The following is a 22,565-nucleotide window of genomic DNA, read 5'->3' on the forward strand; positions in this document are numbered from 1 at the left end:
TTTTTTGTTAATATACATATGATTGGTGCACTTCCCTGTCTGTTTGTAGAGAAATATTTTAACATAAAGAGTACTCATTCTTAGAGCAAGATAATTGATTTGGTAGGAATGCAGAAAGCGGAGTTTGGGGAAGGAGATATGAGAACGAGTCAGAGATAGCACTTAAAATTTGATATCAGGCACCACAATTAGTATGTCATGGCATAAATATTATTCACATAAAACTTTATCACACTACTTCCCTTCAATAAATTGCCAAAGGATAAACATTACTGTTTGGAAATATATTTTATTGGTATTATGCTTTCTCTAGATCATAGATTGCTAAAGAATCATTTCAAGTACAAGCCTGTTATTTCAAACATTCTCCAATGAAAGGCCCTATCAGGCCACCTCCTGGAGTGTAGTGTGTGTTACGTTTGAGCCCTCTCACAGCCTCAAGTGAACAGGCGTCTTCTCCAGGAATTGAGGCTGCAAGGCTGGCTAACTCAGCTTTGCCTTCATCAGCCCTAGAGGCCAGCCAAAGGATGTCTGCAGGTCAGGGAGGTAGGAATGGGTAACCCAGGTATCACGGAAGATTGTATAGATTTGGGGAATGTTGGAGTATTTGAAGATGCTCCCACCAAAGCTGCTGATAAGTTCTGGAAATGTCAGGAGAATAATCTTTGTGGATATTGGTGAAGAAGAAGACAGAAGAATAAAACGTCCAGGACTTCTTCATGGGTATGCAGTTAGGACCACGGAAAAGACCAAAAAGCAATTGAACATTTTATCCAGATTTGTTTCGGGAAAACATCCTGCTTTCCAAGGATTTAGATGGATATTTTTTTCACTGGTGACTCAGGCAACACCCATCAGATTTCCAGTCTTCAAGGGGCCATATTCTCAGAAGGGAGGTTGAGGACTGCACTTCCGATTAACTTCTGACTTCATGAGTCACTTTCTGTCAATAAAATTTCTCTTTTTGCTTCTAGCGCCGAGTGGATTTCCTTCAGCTGATGATTGACTCTCAGAATTCGAAAGACACTGAGTCCCACAAAGGTATCCAAAGAGTGCTTCTGGGGGCTCCTGGTGGGGCACTCAGAGGAAGGTCCTTGTTCTGAAAATATACAGGAAGTATTCCAGGAAGATGAGAATTTCTGCCACATAGCAGAATGACACAGGTTTTGGATGTTACAAATGGTAGCTGGAGGCACTTTCTAGAGGCATACAGGCATAGATAGCCATGTTCTAAACTTAAAGGGCAACCCTAAGGAAACCTGGCATGCCAGAGTCAGCAGTCTGTGAATCACCTACATAAGATCAAATGGCAGTTTCAGCCTCCTGCACATCCACAGAATTAAAATTTCTGCCTGGAAATTTATTAGGTTTCTGCAAAAGTAATTGCGATTTTTGTGATTACTTTTAATCGCAAAAACCGCAATTACTTTTGCAGCAGCCTAATGCATCTAACATCCAATCAGGAGGCATGCTGTCCTAATAAGGGTGATTTTAACTGGTAATATTTGGTGAAAGTGTGTTCACCAGGTTAATCTACTACAAAGTTATTTTTTTCTTTGGAAAGGGTAAGTAACTTGTGGGGAAAACCTCTGAGACCGTGTAAATATCCTCTTTGTCTTCAATCTTTCACCTACTAGTTTTAAAATCCATGTACAATTTTCACTGGTCATTATTACCATGACAGTGGCAAAATGATGACCATGTTCAATTTCAAGTCACCAAGGTTTGGCAATCATGTCACAAAATTCCTGAATATTTAATAATTGGTTCCAGAGAGCAGGAGTAGGCTGACTTCAGCATACTGCTTTAAATATGTCCATGTCTACAACTACTTCTGTCTGTCTGTCTATCTATCTATCTATCTATCTATCTATCTATCTATCTATCATCTACCCATCTATCATCTATTTATCTACTTATTGATTATCTACGTATCTATCTCTCATCTGTCTATTCATCTATCTATCCCATTACAACTTGCTGTGATAAACGAAATAGCCTATCGTGTTAGTGTTTCATCTAGAAATCACTAGACACATATAGCTATTGAGCACTGCACATGTGGCTAGTGCCACTGATGAAAAATTTTTAATTGTATTTAAGTTTAATTGACTAAAATTTGATTTTAAATAATCACATTTTGATAGTGGCTACCATATTGGACAGCAGAGCTCTAAACTTTGAGATTATAGTTCAGTTTTGCATCAGTATCATCAGGTTCATGGTAACTGAATACACGTATTAGATAGTTGAATTTACCCACAACTGCATCACAGAAATCTTCACCGGTAAATCACAGCTTTGTCGACATTTCTCACACTCCTTTCATATGGCTTTTGGTTGTGAATTATGTAGTTGGAGCAGGCGTCATATTTATTTCTGTGTTCCAGGTCTTTAAATGTCCTAATCCAGTCCTGATCAAACAGACCAATGATGGACCACCCTGAGCTTCTCTCAGGAGAAAAATCAAGGGGGGTGCCAACTTGTAATGACAGAAGCTTATGCTATTTTAATGCCATTCATCAGACTACAGACAATCACCACTCATCTAGCTTTTTGTCCATCTCCAATTGCTGTACATCCTGAGATAGTCAATTCTGAGACCTATAGCCTAGATCTACCAGCTGATGCATCAAAGATACAAGCCATACTTCTCAAGATGGGCTATGCACACAAATTACTGCATCTTGTGAAATTCAGATTTTGAATCAGTAGTTCAATGGTGGAGTTTGAGATTTTGCATTTCTGTTTTTGTTGCTGTTGTTTTGCTTTGAGACAGAGTTTTTGCTCTTGTTGCCCAGGCTAGGGTGCAACGGCACAATTTCGGCTCACCACAACCTCAGCCTCCCAGATTCAAGCGATTCTTCTGCCTCAGCCTCCCGAGTAGCTGGGATTACAGGCATGTGCCACCATGCCTGGGTAATTTTGTATTTTAGTAGAGGCGGGGTTTCTCCATGTTGGTTAGGCTGGTCTTGAACTCCTGACCTCAGGTGATCCATCCGCCTTGGCCTCCCAAAGTGCTCAGATTACAGGTGTGTACCACCGCACTCAGTTTTGCATTTCTAACTAGCTCCCAGATGTTTATGACCCATAGACCACACTTTGAGTAACAAGAGGTGGTCTGTATTCCAATATTGGCCTCAAACATATCTACAGGAAAGGTCCTTTAATTTTCCATACATTTAACCATTAATGTTGCAATTTTTCTCAAAGTTTGTCAAGGTATATTGTAGCTAAAATGAATTACATTTTTCTTGGGAGAGAAGACTACCCCATATTAATTTACAATAAAGTACTTTTAGGATCATTCAAGGAGCACACCCATAACACTGAATATATTATGCAGAAACGCTCTCTCTGGAAATTACCCAGCTGTGCAGGTGGCAGGGATGGCATGAGGAGGAGTGGATGGCCCACATTTACATTTTTGACGACCTTGGGGAAAACTGGATTAAAATTATTTGCCTTGTTGTGGCTCTGTAAGACACACATCAGAGTGAAGCCACCCGCAGTGAGACTCTGAATTGCTTTTCTATTTTTTCCCCTAGGTATTTGAGGACTTCATTTAGATTTCTCTTCATCTAAACTGTGATGCCCTACACTGACCTGATTTACCTGAAATGTCTTTCCTCTCCTTTCAGTTCTGTCTGATCTGGAGCTCATGGCCCAATCAATTATGTTTATTTTTGCTGGCTATGAAACCACGAGCAGTGTTCTCTCCTTCATTATATATGAGCTGGCCACTCACCCTGATGTCCAGCAGAAACTGCAGAAGGAAATTGATACAGTTTTACCCAATAAGGTGAGTGGATGATGCATGGAGAAGGAGGGAGGAGGTGACACCTTAGCAAAAATGCCTCCTCGCCACTTCCCAGGAGAATTTTTATAAAAAGCATAATCATGATTGTTTCACTCACAATATGTAGGAAGGTTCTGAAAATGAAAAAAAAGAAACATAGGGAATTGTTGCTATTGGGCAGAAGTATAAGATCTTTGTAAAACAGTCCTCTCCCTGGTTCATCTGCTTTCTATTACCACAATAATGCTAAGTAAAAAACATCCAAAAAACTCAGTGGCATTTAACGATAAGCATATTGCTCACACATCTTGATAGTAAGCTCTGCTGATATTGGCAGGACTTGCTCTGGTCTGGCTGGGGTCTGAGGGAGCCTGGCCCTGGGTGCGCTGTGCAGGCTGACTCAGCTCTGCCGCACAGCTGTCTCAATCAGGTAGCCACTGTTGAAGAAGCAAAGCTAGAACCAGCGTACCTGACCCTTGAGCTAAACTCTTAAACTCTATAATACTGCCTTCCAAATATAATATCAAGTACTAGGTGCATATCAACCATACTGTTTTCAGACCTCTGCCAAAACTGGGATTCTTTGTGGTATGAAGAGACAAGGCTTTTGGGCTGGCCCTCATATGGCAGTGAGGTGAACACAAAGGGATGTTCTTTAGAGATTACAGTCCAGCCCTGAAGCAACAACTAGGAGACTGTTTCAGCAAGTGAGGACAGGGCTGTGTGGGGTTCTATCCTCTTCATAACTTTGCCTAGCACTTTAATCATGTGCACTGGTAACATCCAATCAGAACCTTCTTTTGTCATATTTGGGATAGAAAGGGACTAGTTTGTCCTCAAATTATTCATAGAGATTTTATATAATATAGTGTTTCCACATTTTAAGTGTATAACAAAAGCCCTGCTTGTGTGTGTGTGTGTGTACACACACACACATATATATATAATACAAATCCTGCTTTGTAACTGTTTTTGTTTGCATATATAACAAAGAGAGTTATGAAGCAGGACTTTGACCAATAATCCTTGTGTGGTACAGAGAACTTGCTTTTTCTATCTGTTTTCACTTTCTTGGTTACAGACATGTGACCTCTTTTTGAAAGGGACAATCACTTCGTCATATTGTATTTGATGCTAGTGGTCATAGCCTATTAGTCACACTTGCTTCCATGAGAAAGAAAAAACACTACATGGTTATGCTAAGGATTTCAGTCTCTGGGGTGAGAGCTGTCCCGAAAGTCTCCCGCTTTCATAACTCCTCCACACATCTCAGTGGGCCATTGAGCACATCAATGGGCATGACAGTTATTAAAACACTTTATGAATGGTACAATCCTTTACCAGTATGACTTATTCTCTGGAGCTTCTAACACTTCAACAGTACTGCATGGACTGAGTTAAAAAGTTAATTCAAAATCTCAATTTATCCAAATCTGCTTCTTTCTTTCCAGGCACCACCCACCTATGATACTATGCTACAGATGGAGTATCTCGACATGGTGGTGAATGAAACGCTCAGATTATTCCCAGTTGCTATGAGACTTGAGAGGGTCTGCAAAAAAGATGTTGAAATCAATGGGATGTCCATTCCCAAAGGGGTGGTGGTGATGATTCCAAGCTATGTTCTTCATCATGACCCAAAGTACTGGACAGAGCCTGAGAAGTTCCTCCCTGAAAGGTACAAGGCCCTGGGAAAGGAGCCCTCCCTGAACCAGCCTGGTTCAAGCATATTCTGCCTCTCTTAATCTACAGGACAGTCATGGGCTTGTACAATCATTTGCTTATCTTTTTACTTTTAAAAGTTTTTTTTTTTTATCATGAAATTGATCATTGTCACACTTACAAACCATAGACTAGATAAAAGAAAACTATAGCCACCCACAGTCCCAGCAATTTAAGATGAAGGTCATAAATTATATCCTTAGGGGTCATAAGAGTCCAAAATATAAGGACTCTTTTAAAAACATATGATCACAATGCTACTATTATGTCCTACAAATGAATATTTTTTCCTTAATATAATCAAATCTTCTGGAATCAAATTTGAGTAAAAACCATGGGTCCAATCTTCAAAGAATTCATAGCTTAGTGGAAGAGATAGACAAAGAAAGCAGTGATGATACTGCTTTGCACTGGTACAGTAGCATATGCCCATGTAAATTATCTGACTTAAACTATTCTGTGGAGGAGCTGGGGAGAAAGAGGCAGAGATGGAGATTAGAGGAAGGAGGAGGAGGAGGAAAGGAGGGATAAGACAAGGTAGGGAGGAGAAGGGGGAGAATTAGAAAAACAAGAGAGGAGAGGAGAAAAGGAAAGTGCAAAATAACAATTTTGAAGTAGTGCAAGACGATTTCTTCTTTTCCTTCCTTATGACCAACATAAGTGTGACTTGAGGCAGGAATCTACTTTTCCATCAGTCAGTCTCATCACTTACTTGAGTTTTATAGTGTGAAAACATCACCACCCTGAATATAATCTGAGCATTTAGAAATAAATACCCTTTGCAACACTATTTATCTCATCTCAATAAGACAGAAACCTCCTATAGTGTAAGGAGAGTAGAAAGGATCTGTAACTTACAATTCTCATAGCAAAATAGGCATAGCCGGATTTCAATGACCAGCCCACAAAAGTATACTGTGTACTACTAGTAGAGGAGTGGGCCCTAAGTAAGAAACCCTAACATGTAACCCTTAGGGGTATTATGTCATTAACTTTTAAAATATCTACCAATATGGAACCAGGTTCAGTAAGAAGAACAAGGACAACATAGATCCTTACATATACACGCCCTTTGGAAATGGACCCAGAAACTGCATTGGCATGAGGTTTGCTCTCATGAACATGAAACTTGCTCTAATCAGAGTCCTTCAGAACTTCTCCTTCAAACCCTGTAAAGAAACACAGGTCAGTCAATTTTCTGTATTAATAATGTTTTATTAAGAATTATTTTAACTGAAGGGTCTATATATTTAAAAAAGAATACACTCATTTAATCTTTTAATAATTTGTTCTATGGGCCAAGGAATCTCTTTGGACCCATCTATGATCTTTAAGGGTGCTTCAGTTCTGGAGGTCAAAAGCCTCCATTAAAAACATCATGTAAATTCCACGTAGATTAGCATGGCATGATTATCTGCAGTCTCCTTGAACTTGAACAAAGTTTAAATTCAGTTTCAAGTCTATTGGAAAGATGGGGAAGTATTTCATGCAATAATGAGGTGCAATTATTATCTTGTTTTGACTTTTGAATGGTGCTATTCCTTCCCAGAACTTGAGGAAGCTTTCTCATGACAGTGGCTCCCAACCACTAGCTGTACACTGGAATCACCAGTGAGCTTTAAAAATTTATTATGCCTGGGACATCTCAGAAATTCTAAACTAATTTGCCCAGAGTGTGGCTTTAAAAGCTCCCCAATTGCTTCTCATGTGAAGCCAAGGTGGAAAATGACTAATTTAAGGTATTTCTATTGGATATGAAGGACTACCATAGTCCAAGGCCATCCTTACTGACCTCACCTTCCAGATGCCTAGCTCCATCCAACTGGGCTCCTTTTCAACCCAATTATAACTCTATTAATCTTCTTCCCTTTCTTCTCCTCATTCTGTTCTTATCTTTCAAGTCCTAGTTCAATTCCCAAGCCCCTCCAAGGTGTCTTCTCCACCTAGTCCAGGGCTCATTTACTCTTTTGCTCTGTTGTTGGTTACTGGAGGCTATTATCACATAATTTCATAATTTGCCATTAAATCATTGAGTTTTGTTCTCTATATTTTATCTGTATCTAAGAATGTCTTCCCCCTTCCATTAACAATATCCTCTCATGTGGAGAAATAGGAACACTTTTACACGCTTGGTGGGACTGTAAACTAGTTCAACCATTGTGGAAGACAGTGTGGCAATTCTTCAAGGATCTAGAACTAGAAATACCATTTGACCCAGCCATCCCATTACTGGGGACATACCCAAAGGATTATCAATCATGCTGCTATAAAGACACATGCACACGTATATTGCGGCACTATTCACAATAGCAAAGACTTGGAACCAATCCAAATGTCCATCAATGACAGACTGGATTAAGAAAATGTGGCACATATACACCATGGAATACTATACATCCATAAAAAAGGATGAGTTCCCATCCTTTGTTGGGACATGGATGCAGCTGGGAACCATCATTCTCAGAAAACTATCGCAAGAACAGAAAACCAAACACCCCATGTTCTCACTCATAGGTGGTAATTGAACAATAAGAACACTTGGACACAGGAAAGGGAACATCACACACCAGAGTCTGTCATGGGGTTGGGGGAGGGATAGCAGTAGGAGATATACCTAATGTAAATGACGAGTTAATGGGTGCAGCACACCAACATGGCACATGTATACATATATAACAAACCTGCACATTGTGCACATGTACCCTAGAACTTGAAGTATAATAAAAAATAAATAAAATTTTTTTAGATAACTACAAAAAAAATAATAAATCCTCTTATTTTATTCCTTTTAAAATATCCCAGTGGTGCCTTGCAAGTGACCTTATCTAATTCAAGCATTTGGTCATTTGGTAAATGTTTAAGGAGTGATGTGCAGTCGACTGGCTTGAATACAAATATTAAGTTTTTTAATGTGAACATTTAGCAAATGACATTCATGTATTTGCATGTGTGTGTATGTGACATGTCCACGTGCATGTCTGTCTGTCTGCAGGGAAAATGTATTCTTGCTTTTTGAAAACTTTTAAATAATAAGGTATTATATTTGTAGAAAGATTTGGAATCTTTTCTCTGAAGAAGTTAAAAAATAGATGTCATTTATTCATATTAAGTAAGACCCTATAAATCTTATTTCTAGGTCTCATGTATTTATTAAGCAACTCCACCCCTTAAGCAGGCTTTCTACATAGGAGAGGAGGAAGATAGAGATGGTTTCCATATTATTTCCATATTCCACATTATTTGTGGCTTTAGGCCAGCTATGTAGCTATCCTGCATGTGTACTCAGACAGGGGACTCAGCCCTGAGAGAAAGTGGTCCTCTGGCACACCTGGGATGGGGAAGGCACTCACTTGTAAGTCCCAAGCTGGCACTTCTTGATTGCCCATCACTCCATGGAGATCAGAATATCACTCTGCTGTGTTCCCTCAACACTGAAGCAGTGTCTCAATAAGAATGGGGCTAAAAGTTGAGTCAAAACACTGTAAGAATTGAGAGGTTCCCCACTTGCACTACCCTTGGAAACCAAGAGAAAATGTTAAAAAATAAAACGATGATGCTTCCTGAAGGTGTCTTCCCATCTTTACACTAGATGGGTTCCATTGGGAGGAATTACTGGACTCTGGAAGTTGAAGACTGTCCATATAAATAAAATGTACAACAGTTAGGATTACCTTGCAAGTTTCAACATACACCAAATTAACTTCATAAAATGCTTTAAAAATAGTTTAGCATTATATCTAATAATCTGGTTTAAATTTTTAAAACTCATCTATTTTCTTAAAATTTAAATCAAAAAAGAACATGGGTTCCCATGAATTTGTCTCAGGTCAAGCCTCGTACAGAATAGGTGCTCCATAAATATTCTGTTAAATGATTGATGATGAATGCTCTCATTATCCAATCTTCACACATCTTATTGAGTAAGTATAAAGAATCCAAGATTTATAATGCTGAAAGTAGTTTTTATATGTTTACAAAGTATTATTGTCATTAATGCATTTTTTTTACTTTGATGCTATACTTTCTACTTTTGCTTTATTTAATGCTTCTCAATATGCTTGTTTAACTGTTGCAGATCCCCCTGAAATTGAGCTTTGGAGGAATTCTTAAAACAGAAAAACCCATTGTTCTAACGGCTGAGTCAAGGGATGGGACCGTAAGTGGAGCCTGATTTCCCTAAGGACTTCTGCTTTGCTCTTCAAGAAAGCTGTGCCCCAGAACCCCAGAGACCTCAAATTACTTTGTGAATAGAACCCTGAAATGAAGATGGGCTTCATCCAATGTATTGCATAAATAACCAGGGATTCTCTGCATGTATTGTGCTCTCTCATGGTCTGTATAGAGTGTTATACTTGGTAATATAAAGGTGATGACTAAATCAGTGCTGGGGAAGTAGATTTGGCTTCTCTGCTTCTCACAGATAGGACTATCTCCACCACCCCCAGTTAGCACCATTAACTCCTCCTGAGCTCTGATAACAGAATAAACATTTCTCAATAATTTCATCCACAATCATTAATGAAAATAAGAATTATTTTGATGGCTCTAACAGTGGCATTTATATCACATGTTATATCTGGAGTATTCTATAGTAAGTTTTATATTAAGCTAATCAATAAAAACCTCTTTACAAGAGTATTATCGTATGCTTTCCTGCACATTAAGGAGAAATCTATAGAACTGAATGACTGAGAACCAACAAGTAAATATTTTGATCACTGTAGTCACTGTTGGTGTGAGGCCTTCGTCAGAATTCCAGTTTGATTATTAACACAGGTGAGAGTTAATCCACTACGACTTTGCCCATTGTTTAGAAAGAATATTCATAGTTTAATTATGACATTTTTGACCAGGCACAGTGGCTCATGCCTATAATCCCAGCACTCTGGGAGGCCAAGGCGCAGATAACCTGAGGCCAGGAGTTCGACACCAGCCTGACCAACATGGTGAAGCCCCATTTCTACTAAAAATACAAAAATTAGCTACGCATGGTGGCACATGCCTGTAATCTCAGCTACCCAGGATGCTGAGGCAGGCAATTGCTTGAACCTGGGAAGCAGAGGCTGCAGTGAGCCAAGATCACCCCACTGAACTCCAGCCTGGGTGATAGAGTGAGACTGCATCTCAAAAAAAAAAAAAAAAAAAAAAATTACACCTTTTTGTAGCATATATATTTTGTAACATATAACTGAAGCCATTATTATATTATTAGTTTTGATTTAATATTTTCAGCCCATCTCCCCTGATATTTCTGGGAGACAGGAAACATGTTTTCCTACATCTCTTGCATTCCATCCTCAACTCCCAACTGTCTTAATGCAAACAACACTTAATAAAAAACAGTTGATTGGTCAATTGATTGGGCAACAAGGCTAAAAATACTCATTCCTGTTCTTTTCCTATTTCTTCCTTTATTTTCCCTTTCTGAATAATTTAGTCCTAGAGGCATTAGGTGGGTGGCAGCCAGATGGTGGCCACACATTAAGGTAGAGAAGAGAGTCATGGTGGTTCCAAGTCAGAGACCAGGTAGGATGAGGACAAAGTGGGTGTTCATGTGGAAACAACCTGCCTGGGTGTGGGAGTCCAGGAAAGCAGAGAAGGGGTCCATACAGAGGGGTGGCCTACAAGAGCAGCCAGAGCCTAAATATGGCATGGAGAATCCACGTGAGGTGAGGAGGGCATCCATGAGTGGGAACCAATGGGTGAGGTTTGGCTACATAAAGGGAATTGATCAAATAAGTAAATATATTAAGGACGATGGAAGCCAGGCTTCTCACCTTTGCAGAAGGGAGTCATGGATTCAGAAAGGGAGAAAATCAGCATGAATCCTATGAAATTAGGTTGGAATGGATGTATTCGTGTATATTCATACCCTTCTAGATAGATAGATGGGTAGATAGGTGATAGATAACAGATAGAGGACAAGATCATTAGATAGACATACATGTATGTATGTGTTTGTGTGTGTGTACAAAAAAACCCATATATTTCCTACTTCTCTTCACTGATAGGGCTAGGTAACAATGACATTTCAATACCAATGAGTACACTTAGTGCTCAGATCTTCGCTTATGAATACCATTTTCTGCGGAAAGGAACCAGAGCTCTTTAGAGAAATGCCTGATTCCAGGGCCAGGGTTAAGAATGTTCAAGACAAGCCTAGGACACATTCTGTGCCAGGAAGCAAGAAAATGTTCAAATGATTTCCAAGTAATGTTTAGAAATGATATTTGAAAAAGTCTTCCAAATGATAATTCCAAATGATATTTGCAAAAACCTAAAGACTCCACCAAAGAACTATTAGGACTGATAAACATACTCAGTTAAGTTGCAGGATATAAAATCCACATACAAAAATCAGTAGCATTTCTATATGCAAATAGTGAACAATCTGGCAAAAATAAAAAAATCCCTTTTACAATACCACAAATAAAACTAAATACCTAGGAATTAACTTAAAGAAGAGAGAGATCTCTACAATGAATACTGTAAAACACTGATGAAGGAAATTAAAGAAGACACAAAAACAGAAGGATATTCCATGTTTACATACTGTAAGAATCAATATTGTTAAAACGGTCCCTACTACCCAAAGCAATGTAGAGATTCAACACAATCCCTCAAAATACCAATGACATTCTTCAAAGAAATAGAAGAAAAAATTCTAACATTTCTGTAGAACCACAAAAGACCCAGAATAGCCAAATCTTCAGCAAAAAGAACAAAACTGGAGAAATCATATTACCTGACTTCAACTTATACTACTAGAGGTATAGTAACCAAAACAGCATGATTCTTGTATAAAAACAGACATGTTGACCAATGAAATAGAATAGAGCACCCAGAAACAAATCCACACACCTACAGTGAATTTGTTTTCGACAATGTTGTCAAGAACATACACTGAGGAAAAGATAGTCTCTTCTGGTGCTGGGAAAGCTGACTATCAATATACAGAAGAATGAAACTAGACCCCTATATCTCACCAGAGACAAAAATCAAATCAAAGTGGATGAAAGACTGAAATTTGGCCAAGAGCGGTGGCTCATGCCTGTAATCCCAGCACTTTGAGAGGCTGAGGCGGGTGGATCACTTGAGGTCAGGATTTCAAGACCAGCCTGGCAAACAAGATGAAATCCCGTCTCTACCAAAAAATATAAAAGTTAGCTGGGCATGGTAGTGCATGCCTGTAGTCCCAGCTACTCAGTAGGCTGAGGTGGGAGAGTCACTTGGACCCAAGAGGTGGAGGTTGCAGTGAGCTGAGATCATGCCAACGCACCCCAGCCTAGGCAACAGAGTGAGACTCTGTCTCAATAAAAGGAAAAAAAAAAAAAAAAAAAAAAGAACTGAAATCCAAGACCTCAAATGATGAAACTGCTACAGGAAACATTGTGGAAATTCTTCAGGACATTGGTCTGTACAAAAAATGCTGAAGTAATACCCCACAAGCACAGGAAACCAAGGCAAAACTGGACAAATGGAATCACATCAAGTTAAAAAGCTTCTGTGCTGCAAAGAAAGCAATCAACAAAGTGACGACTCAAACCACAGAATGGGAGAAAATATTTTCAAACTAATACTCCAACAACAGATGAACAACAAGAATATACACAGAACACAAACAACTCTTCAGAAAAAAATTAATAATCCTAATAATCAAAAAATGGGCAAAAGATTTAAATAGACATTTCTCAAAAGAAGACACACAAATGCCACATAGGCATATGAAAAGGTGCTCAGCATCATTGATCATTAGAGAAATGCAAATCAAAACTACAATATCATCTCACTCCAGCTAAAATGGTTTTTATCCAAAAGACAGGCAATAACAAATGCCAGCGAGAATGTGGAAAAAAGGAAATTCTTGTACACTGTTGGTGTAAATTAGTACAACCACTATAGAGAACAGTTTGGAGGTTCCTCAAAACATTAAAATAGAGATACATAAGATCCAGAAATCCTTGTGCTGGGTATATGGCTGGAAGAAAGGAAATCCATATATTGAAGAGATATCTTCATTTCCATGTTCACAACAGCCACTATTCATAACTGCCAAGATTTGGAAGAAACCTACATGTGCATCAACAGATGAATGGCTAAAGAAAGTACTCTACTCATACACAGTGGAGTACAATTCAGCCATGAAAAAAGCATGAGATCCTGTTACTTGTAATAACGTGGATGGAACTGGAGGTCATTATGTTAAGTGAAATAAGCCAGGCACGGAAATATAGGCATTGCGTGTTCTCACTTATTTGTGGGATATACAAATCAAAACAATTGAGCTAATGTCTGGGTCTTAGTCAATTTTGTACCCTAAGTACTGGGAGCACAGTCTTTAAAATACATGATGAATGCTTTTATACAGGAATGAATAGAGGAGACGCACAGGGTGGTTGGGGGTTCTTCTGATGCATAGTATCTTCCTTGACACATTCAGTACAACTCTCAACAGGTAAGTCCCTTCATGTTATGTTACCTTATGAGAAATTAAGTGGCAGAACATGTCTTCTATTATTTTCCTTTCCAGACAAGACCAATTGCTGGCTGCATTTGAGTCCCAAGCAACAATTAGGCCGTCGCTATCACCACAGAGTCAGAGGGGATGACACACAGGGGCCAGCAATCTCACCCAAGTCAACTCCACCACACTTTCTGGTCACCCACTGTGTGTATAGAGCCCTGCTAGTGACCAGGGTGATGACAGTAAATAATACCAGACTGTGCCCTTGAGGAGCTCACCTCTGCTGAGGGAAACATGCACAGAAACCCACAATGGTGGTAGAGATGAAATAGGACAATAGGACTGTGTGAGGGGCATAAGAGGCATCCAGAGGAGGAAATGGTTACATCTGTGTGAGGAGGTTCGTAAGGAAAGACTTTAACAGAAGGGGTCTGTCTATCTGGGCTTGGAAGAATGTATAGGAGTCATCTAGGGGGCGTAGGTACACTCCAGGCAGAGGGAATTGCATGGGTAAAGATCTGTAGGTGTGGCTTGTGGGGATGGATTTCAAGTATTCTGGAATGAGGACAGCCATGGAAACAAGGGCAGGTGAGAGGAGATTTAATAGATTTCATGCCAATGGCTCCACTTCAGTGTTCTGGTAAGAAATCAGAATCCTTGGACTCCTCGATAACACTGATTAAATTGTTTATGATTCCTCATAGAACATGAACTCAAAGGAGGTCAGCAAAGGGGTGTGTGCAATTCTTTGCTACTGGCTATAGCTGCAGCCCCGCCTCCTTCTCCAGCACAGAAACATTACAGCAACTTGGCTTCAGACTGCTGTGCAGGGCAGGGAAGCTCCAGGCAGACAGCCCAGCAAACAGCAGCACGCAGCTGAAAGTAAGACTCAGAGGAGACAGCTGAAGAAGGAAAGTGGCAATGGACCTCATCCCAAATTTGGCGGTGGAAACCTGGCTTCTCCTGGCTGTCAGCCTGGTACTCCTCTATCTGTGAGTAACTGTCCAGGCTCCTCTCCTCTGTTTCCTTGGACTTGGGGTGCTAATCGGGCCCCCTTTCCCTTATCTGCTTAGAAGATCAAAAGAGATGTTCAAGGAGAAGTAGTACAATTGTTGGATGCTACAAACACAGAGAGGTTATTATTGTTCTTATGCAGATCGTTGAAGGAATAAATAAGCATTTCTCCCATCCACCTTCTATTTTTGGTGACTAGGATGGTTTAGTGACAGCATTTTGTAGGGGGAGTGATCTGATTAGGTTAGACTTGACCTATACTAATCTATGGAAACACAGCCGAGGCAGATTACAAACTACTGATCACAACGGGCAGTGTGATCCTCATCCCCTTCCCAGGCTCTGGGGATTCTGGGGACAGGAGGGAGTGGCTTGCGTTTTTGTCGCTTTATCTTTGTTTTCTGGGTTCTGTGTCTGCTGGAAGGGATGTGCAGATGTATTGCCCCTGTGGACCCGGTGGTTCCTGCTCCCCTCCCTTCCACCCCACGATATCATTTACATGAGGCACCAGAGAACACCAATACTTCAGGGGAAGCTGTCCCTTGGCTCTTCCCTCTTTCCCGTGCCATGCTCCTGAAAATCCCCTCCCTCCTATGACTCAATCCTCCACCTTGTCATACACAGAACTATTTAACCTGCAATGATTAATTTCTAGAGCAAAGGAGACTTAGAGGAAGTTTTTAAAGATTTATTCTTTGCTTTAATCTTTTTCCTCCAGTCTCTGGGAGGCTAGGATTAATATACAGCTTTATTTCTTACCTAATGGGAATCTGCTAGCAGCCTGAAAAGGCAGGAGCCATGAAAGCCAATTTGGATTTTAGACATTTTTTCCCCTTTATGTTACAGTACAGGAGGACGAACTCTCTCACTGGTGGGAATCCTGGCATCCTAGAGCAGGTGGAGAAAAGAGTTACCTTCCACTGTGGGTAGTGGAGGCTCAATCTGTCACATTTGACTTCTACAACAAGTTTATTTTTATTAAGACTAGGGAACCACAATGACATGAAAATAGAAAATATAAACCTCATTTTAATTCTTTCACGGAAAGCTTAGGAATTCAGTGAGTTGTGGCAACATGGTTTCCATTTTCTAACATTTCAAAATGAATTGATATGGTTTAAATTCATTCGTTTTTAAACCGGAATTTTTTAGAGATAGACTATTTCCAGCATGTTCCTTCTGGATGACAAAAGAGGGCTGTTAGTTCAGCATTTGTGACAATAAATGTGTGTAAAATAATATCACCTTTCCAGAATAATATCAGGAATATTAGTCTAATGCACAAATGTATACTTCTAAGACAGGACTGCATATGTCTTTGTAAATATACCTGCCTGACAAGTTTATTTTAATACCTCATTTTTTAATATACCTGCTTAGCAGGTTATCTTAAACTCTCAGGGCAGGGGAGTAGGTAAGACTGTGAGCCAGTGACGATAGCAAAGGCATCCAGGTAGGATCAGTATGAAGTGAGAAAATATTCCTCAGCTCTCAGGGTAGAACTGCAAAGAGATACTCATGGGTCCTGGCCCCACAGTGGACGTCACTCAAAGGGCAAACAGGTTGGCATCTCATCTGCTTCAAGCCTGGACACAGGGGCACCATCTGTGTCACTCTGTGTGTGGTCTGCCATGTTGTGGGGTGGTCATTACAGATTCAGGCAGCTGGGCAGACAATACCTTAGCCTTAGACAGTGCTGGTGCAGCCCAGGAGTCAGAAGCTATAGTGGAGACCATGCCCTCCTTAGGCCAACACAATTAAGTGCAATAGATGACTGGCTTTTCTGTTAGCCTCTTCATTGAAAATGAAAGCAGCATTACTCTACCAGAGGGGAGCTGGAAAGAAACTAAACAGCTTACCCAGCACAGCCTCTGCCTTGACATGGAACCATGTGAGTCTAGACACTCACCTAGATCTTTCCTTGGGGGGCCAATGCTGCTGACACATTAACTCAATAGTTTATCCTGGCCTGAGAGGTCAAGTAACATGTAGAAAGTTTAGAAGCAGAGATTAGTGTCACTGATTTGCCATGGCTGTGACAACAAAGGAAGGGAGTGAGAAAACCCAAGGCCACCCTGGTTTCAGTAGACGATGCACACACTTCCACTAACTGTTCTGGGGGCAAGGATCCAAATGCACTATTGGGCCTGGCTATGCGGCCTCTGCTGGGTCCTCCAAACACGAGCCTCCAGGCCATTTCTCAGTTGTATTTTACCATATATTATCAGAGTCACTGGATTTGTACAGAATGTTTGGAACCTATACTGCCTTAAGGGCTATCCTTTAAAGAAGAGAAAACAAGGTCTTAATTCAACTGTCTGGAACATTTTATGGTTACTTATGTGGAATACTGCATCTTTCCTATCAACAGGAAGGCACATGGACTTTAGAAGGTGCCTGTCTTTCAGCTGAAAGCACATATGAGGCATATAGATCCATTTATGCACACCATACTTTTCAGCCACATTTTCCTAATTTGCCTCTCTGGGGCCAATCTTTTGGGACTAGCAGATTCAAGGTTGAATTGATGGATGGCGACCTCTTCCATCAGCCTTTCTTCTTCCTCCAGTCTTCCACCTCTCAGTAATATCAGACTGGGAAGGTCTTCACACATCCAGAAACCCCAGTTGGGGGAGTCCATACATGACCCATCAAAGATGAGTTGCATGCAGGCCTGCCATAGGGAGAACCAGCCTTAATGAGTTTTCCTACAGAGATACTTATGTGCAGAGGCAATAAATTGACTGCTTTGTGATTGATCACCTTGAAAAAAATGAGCATGCCTGGATATATTAGTCCTTTCTTGCACTGCTATAAAGAGATACCTGAGGCTGGGTAATTTATAAAGAAAAGAGATTTAATTGTCTCATGGTTCTGCAGGCTCTACAGGAAGCATAGCAACTTCTGCTCTGGGGAGGCCTCAGGAAATTTACAATCATGGTAGAAGGTGAAGAAGAAGTAGGCAGATCTTACATGGCTTGAGCAGAAGCAGGAGAGAGTGGGAAGAAGGCGCCACACACTTTTAAACCACCAGATCTCACAAAAACTCGTTGTCACGAGGAAAACACCCAGGGGGGTTGGTATGAAACCATGAGAAACTGCCCCAAAGATACAATCACCTTCTATCAGGCCCTACCACCAGCACTGGGGATTACATTTCAGCATGAGATTTGGGTAGGGGCAGATTCAGACCATACCACTAGCACTGTGCTTATCAGATGAATATCACCAGTTGGAAGGCTAGATTCTACAAGAGGAGGAATGTCCTGGAAATTGGTTCTTTAAGTTGTGATTCTTCTGCACACTGTCATTCAGGGAATTATGAGTCACTCATCCTCCCCAGTAGCTCAAATCAACCAGATTATCTGACCACAGAGACTGAGGTGTAGCTGAAAGGTTCTCGCATTTCTATGAGGCCAATGGAAGCCTGGAGCACAGTTGTCAATCTGTAGAAATAAGGACTCTGTGACTCCTGCAACACCTCTCTGTGAATGACGGTTTAAGAAGGGCCAGATCCTAAAATAGGGTCAGAGCTTAGAGGGAAGGGAAAGCATAAATGACTCTTAGCAAATTCTAAAGACAGGGTCACCATAGGCTCTCAGTGACCCTCTGTGACTGAGTAGATGCAGTGATGCAAAATCTCATCATCACGGATGAAGACAAAAAAAAAAAAAAAAAAAGTCACCCTTTCTACCTAGGATGAGACTCCCCAAATCAGGGAAGAGTCCACTTACTAAACAGACATAAGGGACTGAAGTGCCCTGGAAGAATTACTGCCTGAACCTCTCAGGAGCACTCAGGTTTGAGGACATTTATCAAGTATTCATTCCAGGATTGGGACCATGAAGACTTCTGCTGCTTTCAGCTAGTCATTGCAACTTTTTGGGGTCTCATGGTGGAGGCGGGAAAGGACCTGATGAACAAACATAATCATTGCCATCGGAGTTACTGTTATCATTTATTGCCTTAATGTTACCTCCTTCTCTTGAGCATTCCAGTTCCTCCGTCAGTGACTCACCAGCCCCTATATCTATAAAGTCACAATTCCTGAGACCTGATTTCTGTTTCACTTTGCAGATATGGAGCCCATTCACATGGACTTTTTAAGAAGCTTGGAATTCCAGGGCCCACACCTCTGCCTTTTTTGGGAACTACTTTGTCCTACCGTCAGGTGAGTGTTTTTGAGCTTGCTCTTTCGCTTCTTATGATTGGAAAGAACAGCTTAGTTCCATCAGTAAAAATGCTTCTCCTCAGGAGGAAGGTCTGAGGTTTTATACCTTCGGAAACAGTGTATAGGCACCACCCAGAGCATGGCAAGGTTTACCCCAGGGCCCTCTGGCTAACTCTCAGGAACCTCAGGTTTGCCTCAGTTGAACAGCCCAAATCTCAGGCATATTGGCAACCTGATGTTCAGAATTTGATGTGCAGACTTTGAGAGCACCATAAAGAAGATTTTCCTTTTGCCCCATGTAGGTTCCCAGGAAGGTACAGTCATATTTAGTTAGTATTAAGAGTAGGAAAAGGATCCCCTGGTTGTGGCTTGTTATCTGTGTACATGAGAGTCAAACTTTCCTTTCTATAGCAAGAACTCTGGAGTAGCCTTTTTTCCCTACCTCTTGGACAGCTTTGAAACTCACTTTATTAGGGAGATCAAGTATTTACCGTTGGGTCAGTTTCACCTGCTTGAATCCTCTCCAAAAAATGCTAAATTCCCTGAAGGTATTTCCATGGCTCTACCCCAGCTCTTACTCCCCATGACATCTTCTGCAGCTTTGAGAGTCAGAACAAAGAGGTTCTGCTTTACTTCTTTTCTTTCAAAGGCTGTAGCTTATGGGTGAGTCTGAGCAGGGAGTGGATATAACTGAGATGAGATAGTAGTTGTCTATCAATGTCAGATATTTAAGCACAAAATGAATTTGTGGGTTTTTTTTTTTTTTACACAAAGGCAGAATCACATGTAAAATTAAGGAAGGAGACCACCCCTCATATTGTCTTATGCCCAATTTCTGCCTCCAAAGAAAGAAGAAGTAAAAACTAAAAGGCAGAAATGAAATCCACAGGCAGACAGTCCGGCGCCGCACCTTGGGTCTGGTAGCTAAAGATCGACCCCTGACCTCATTGGTTATGTTATCTATAGATTACAGACATTGTATAGAAATGCACTGTGAAAATCCCTATCTTGTTTTGTTCCGATCTAATTACCGGCACATGCAGCCCCCAGTCACGTACCCCCTGCTTGCTCAATCAATCACGACCCTCTCACACGCACTCCCTTAGAGTTATGAGCCCTTAAAAGGGACAGGAATTGCCCACTCGGGGAGCTTGGCTCTTGAGACATGAGTCTTGCCGATGCCCATGGCCGAATAAACCCCTTCCTTCTTTAACTCGGTGTCTGAGGAGTTTTGTCTGCGGCTCATCCTGCTACAAAATCACTAGAAAGGGGATAATTTGATGAAATTATTAAATATTTAATTTCACTGAATAGAATGTAATATGTGCCACATGGACTGTGAACTTTGGCCGAGCCTTTGTGCCTAACCTGGTCTGATGCTCTGCCCAGGGCCTGGCCCCTGGATGGAAAATTATGAGCTCATGTCCACAGGGCCAGCAGCAGCAGTCAGCTCTCTGGCTTAGATCATCTTTCCTGCATACCTGAGGCTTGTTTCTCTGATTCCAATTCTTCCAAGTGAGGGCTTTGTTATTTAATTACTGGCCAGGAATTTCATATTTTTTCACTTTGCAAAAGCAATAATTTCCCCACCACCTTTTCCAGGTCAGCTCTTTAGTAGATGTACCCTCAAGATACACATTCCTGGGACCTTTGTTTGCATAGCTAAAGTGTCAACCCTGAAATGTAGAAACAGGAAGGTTTGTTTTTAAGTTTCAGTGAAAACGCTTAGCAAGTGTTGTAATTTGCTGTGTCCAATGTGTAGAGGCGACATTTTCTCAGAACTTCCATGTTAAGCTGGGAAACTGGAAAGCGAGTCCACTTTGTCATTCTGTCACTCACTCCTTTTCTCACTCAACAAACATGCCTCAGACTTACCTAAATCCGCTAGACTAAAAGAGGTCCCTGATGTCTGTAACTTTCTAATTCTGCTAGAATTCCAGAGCGAGCTCATGAAATAAATGAAAAGGATGATGGACAAGAGATAAAAGACTGTGCATTCCCTTCTGACACTCACTTTCCCTCAGCCTCAGTTTCCCCACGTGCCCCTAGAGGTGATCATTCAGGCATTTATGAGATTTTAGAGACAACACATGAAAAAGCAAAAAGACATCAGAAAGACAAGGAGTTAGTTAGTTTATACACAAGGATAAGTCTTTCAGTATCTACAACACTTTGAGAAAATTCAAGAGTGATTTTAAACTTCCCATTTCAAATACCTCCTCTGTTCTCTCTTCTTTCCCTTATAACCTCTCTAAATAAGCTTCCTCTAACTGCCAGCAAGTCTGATTTCATTGGATTCAACTGTTTTCAGACCCAATTAGAGGCAGGGTTAAGTACATTTGAAATATTGATCAAAGGGAGCGCTTCCAAGATGGCCGAATAGGAACAGCTCGGTCTGCAGCTTCCAGCAAGACTGACGCAGAAGGTGGGTGATTTCTGCACTTCCAACTGAGTCTTAGCAACCGGTAGACCAGGAGATACCCTCCCGCCTGGCTCGGCAGGTGCCACACCCATAGAGCCTTACTCACTGCTAGTGCAGCAGTCTGAGATAGACCTGTGACGCTACAGCTTGACGGGGGGAGGGGTGTTGGCCATTGCTGAGGCTTGAGTAGCTCACTGTGTAAACAAAGAGGCCTGGAAGTACGAACTGGGCAGAGTCCACCGCAGCTCAGCAAGGCCTACTGCCTCTGTAGATTCCACCTCTGGGGGCAGGGCATAGTAGAACAAAATGCAGCAGACAGCTTCTACAGACTTAAATGTCCCTGTCTGACAGCTCTGAAGAGAGCAGTGGTTCTCTCAGCATGGTGTTCGAGCTCTGAGAATGGACAGACTGCCTCCTCAAATGTGTCCCTCAACCTCCTGTAGCTGGACTGGGAAACACCTCCCAGTAGAGGCCGATAGACACTTCAAACATGTGGGTGCCCCTCTGGCGCAAAGCTTCCAGAGGAAGGATGAGGCAGAAATAGTTGCTGTTCTGCAGCCTCTGCAGGTAATACCCAGGCAAACAGGGTCTGGAGAGGACCTCCAGCAAATTCCAACAGACCTGCAGCTGAGGAGTCTGACAGTTAGAAGAAAAACTAACATACAGAAATGGCATCAACATCAATAAAAAGGACATCCACACCAAAACCCCATTTGTAGGTCACCAACATCAGAGACCAAAGGTAGATAAAACCACAAAGATGGGAAGAAACCAGAGCAAAAAAGCTGAAAATTCCAAAAAACAGAGCATCTATTCTCTTCCAAAGGATTGCAGCTCCTCACCAGCAAGGGAACAAAACTAGACAGAGAATGAGTTTGATGATTTGACAGAAGTAGGCTTCAGAAGGTCAGTATTAGCAAATTTCTCCGAGCTAAAGAAGCATGTTCTAACCCATTGCAAGGAAGCTAAAAAC

At 41.1% G+C, this 22,565-nt stretch overlaps 2 protein-coding genes across 4 annotated transcripts in view; both read left to right on the forward strand.

Moving 5' to 3' along the window:
- Positions 1-12,867, forward strand: part of LOC126950476 (cytochrome P450 3A7) — a 29,751-nt gene extending 16,884 nt beyond the window's left edge. Inside the window, 5 exon segments of the mRNA XM_050784027.1 lie at positions 975-1,041; positions 3,642-3,802; positions 5,251-5,477; positions 6,544-6,706; positions 9,597-12,867. Coding sequence (XP_050639984.1) covers positions 975-1,041; positions 3,642-3,802; positions 5,251-5,477; positions 6,544-6,706; positions 9,597-9,692 — 714 coding nt within the window. The 3' untranslated portion in view covers positions 9,693-12,867.
- Positions 1-22,565, forward strand: part of LOC126950475 (cytochrome P450 3A8) — a 156,738-nt gene that overhangs the window by 128,518 nt on the left and 5,655 nt on the right. The window contains exon 14 of one of the 3 annotated variants that reach the window (XR_007724181.1): positions 9,752-12,867. The exons of the other annotated variants lie outside the window; for them this stretch is intronic. The gene's annotated coding sequence lies outside the window, so the exon portion shown is untranslated. Of the gene's footprint in view, positions 1-9,751; positions 12,868-22,565 lie in introns of those variants that run through there. 3 annotated transcript variants of the gene reach the window in all.

This window comes from Macaca thibetana, chromosome 3, assembly GCF_024542745.1.
Source record: "Macaca thibetana thibetana isolate TM-01 chromosome 3, ASM2454274v1, whole genome shotgun sequence".
Taxonomy (NCBI): domain Eukaryota; kingdom Metazoa; phylum Chordata; class Mammalia; order Primates; family Cercopithecidae; genus Macaca; species Macaca thibetana.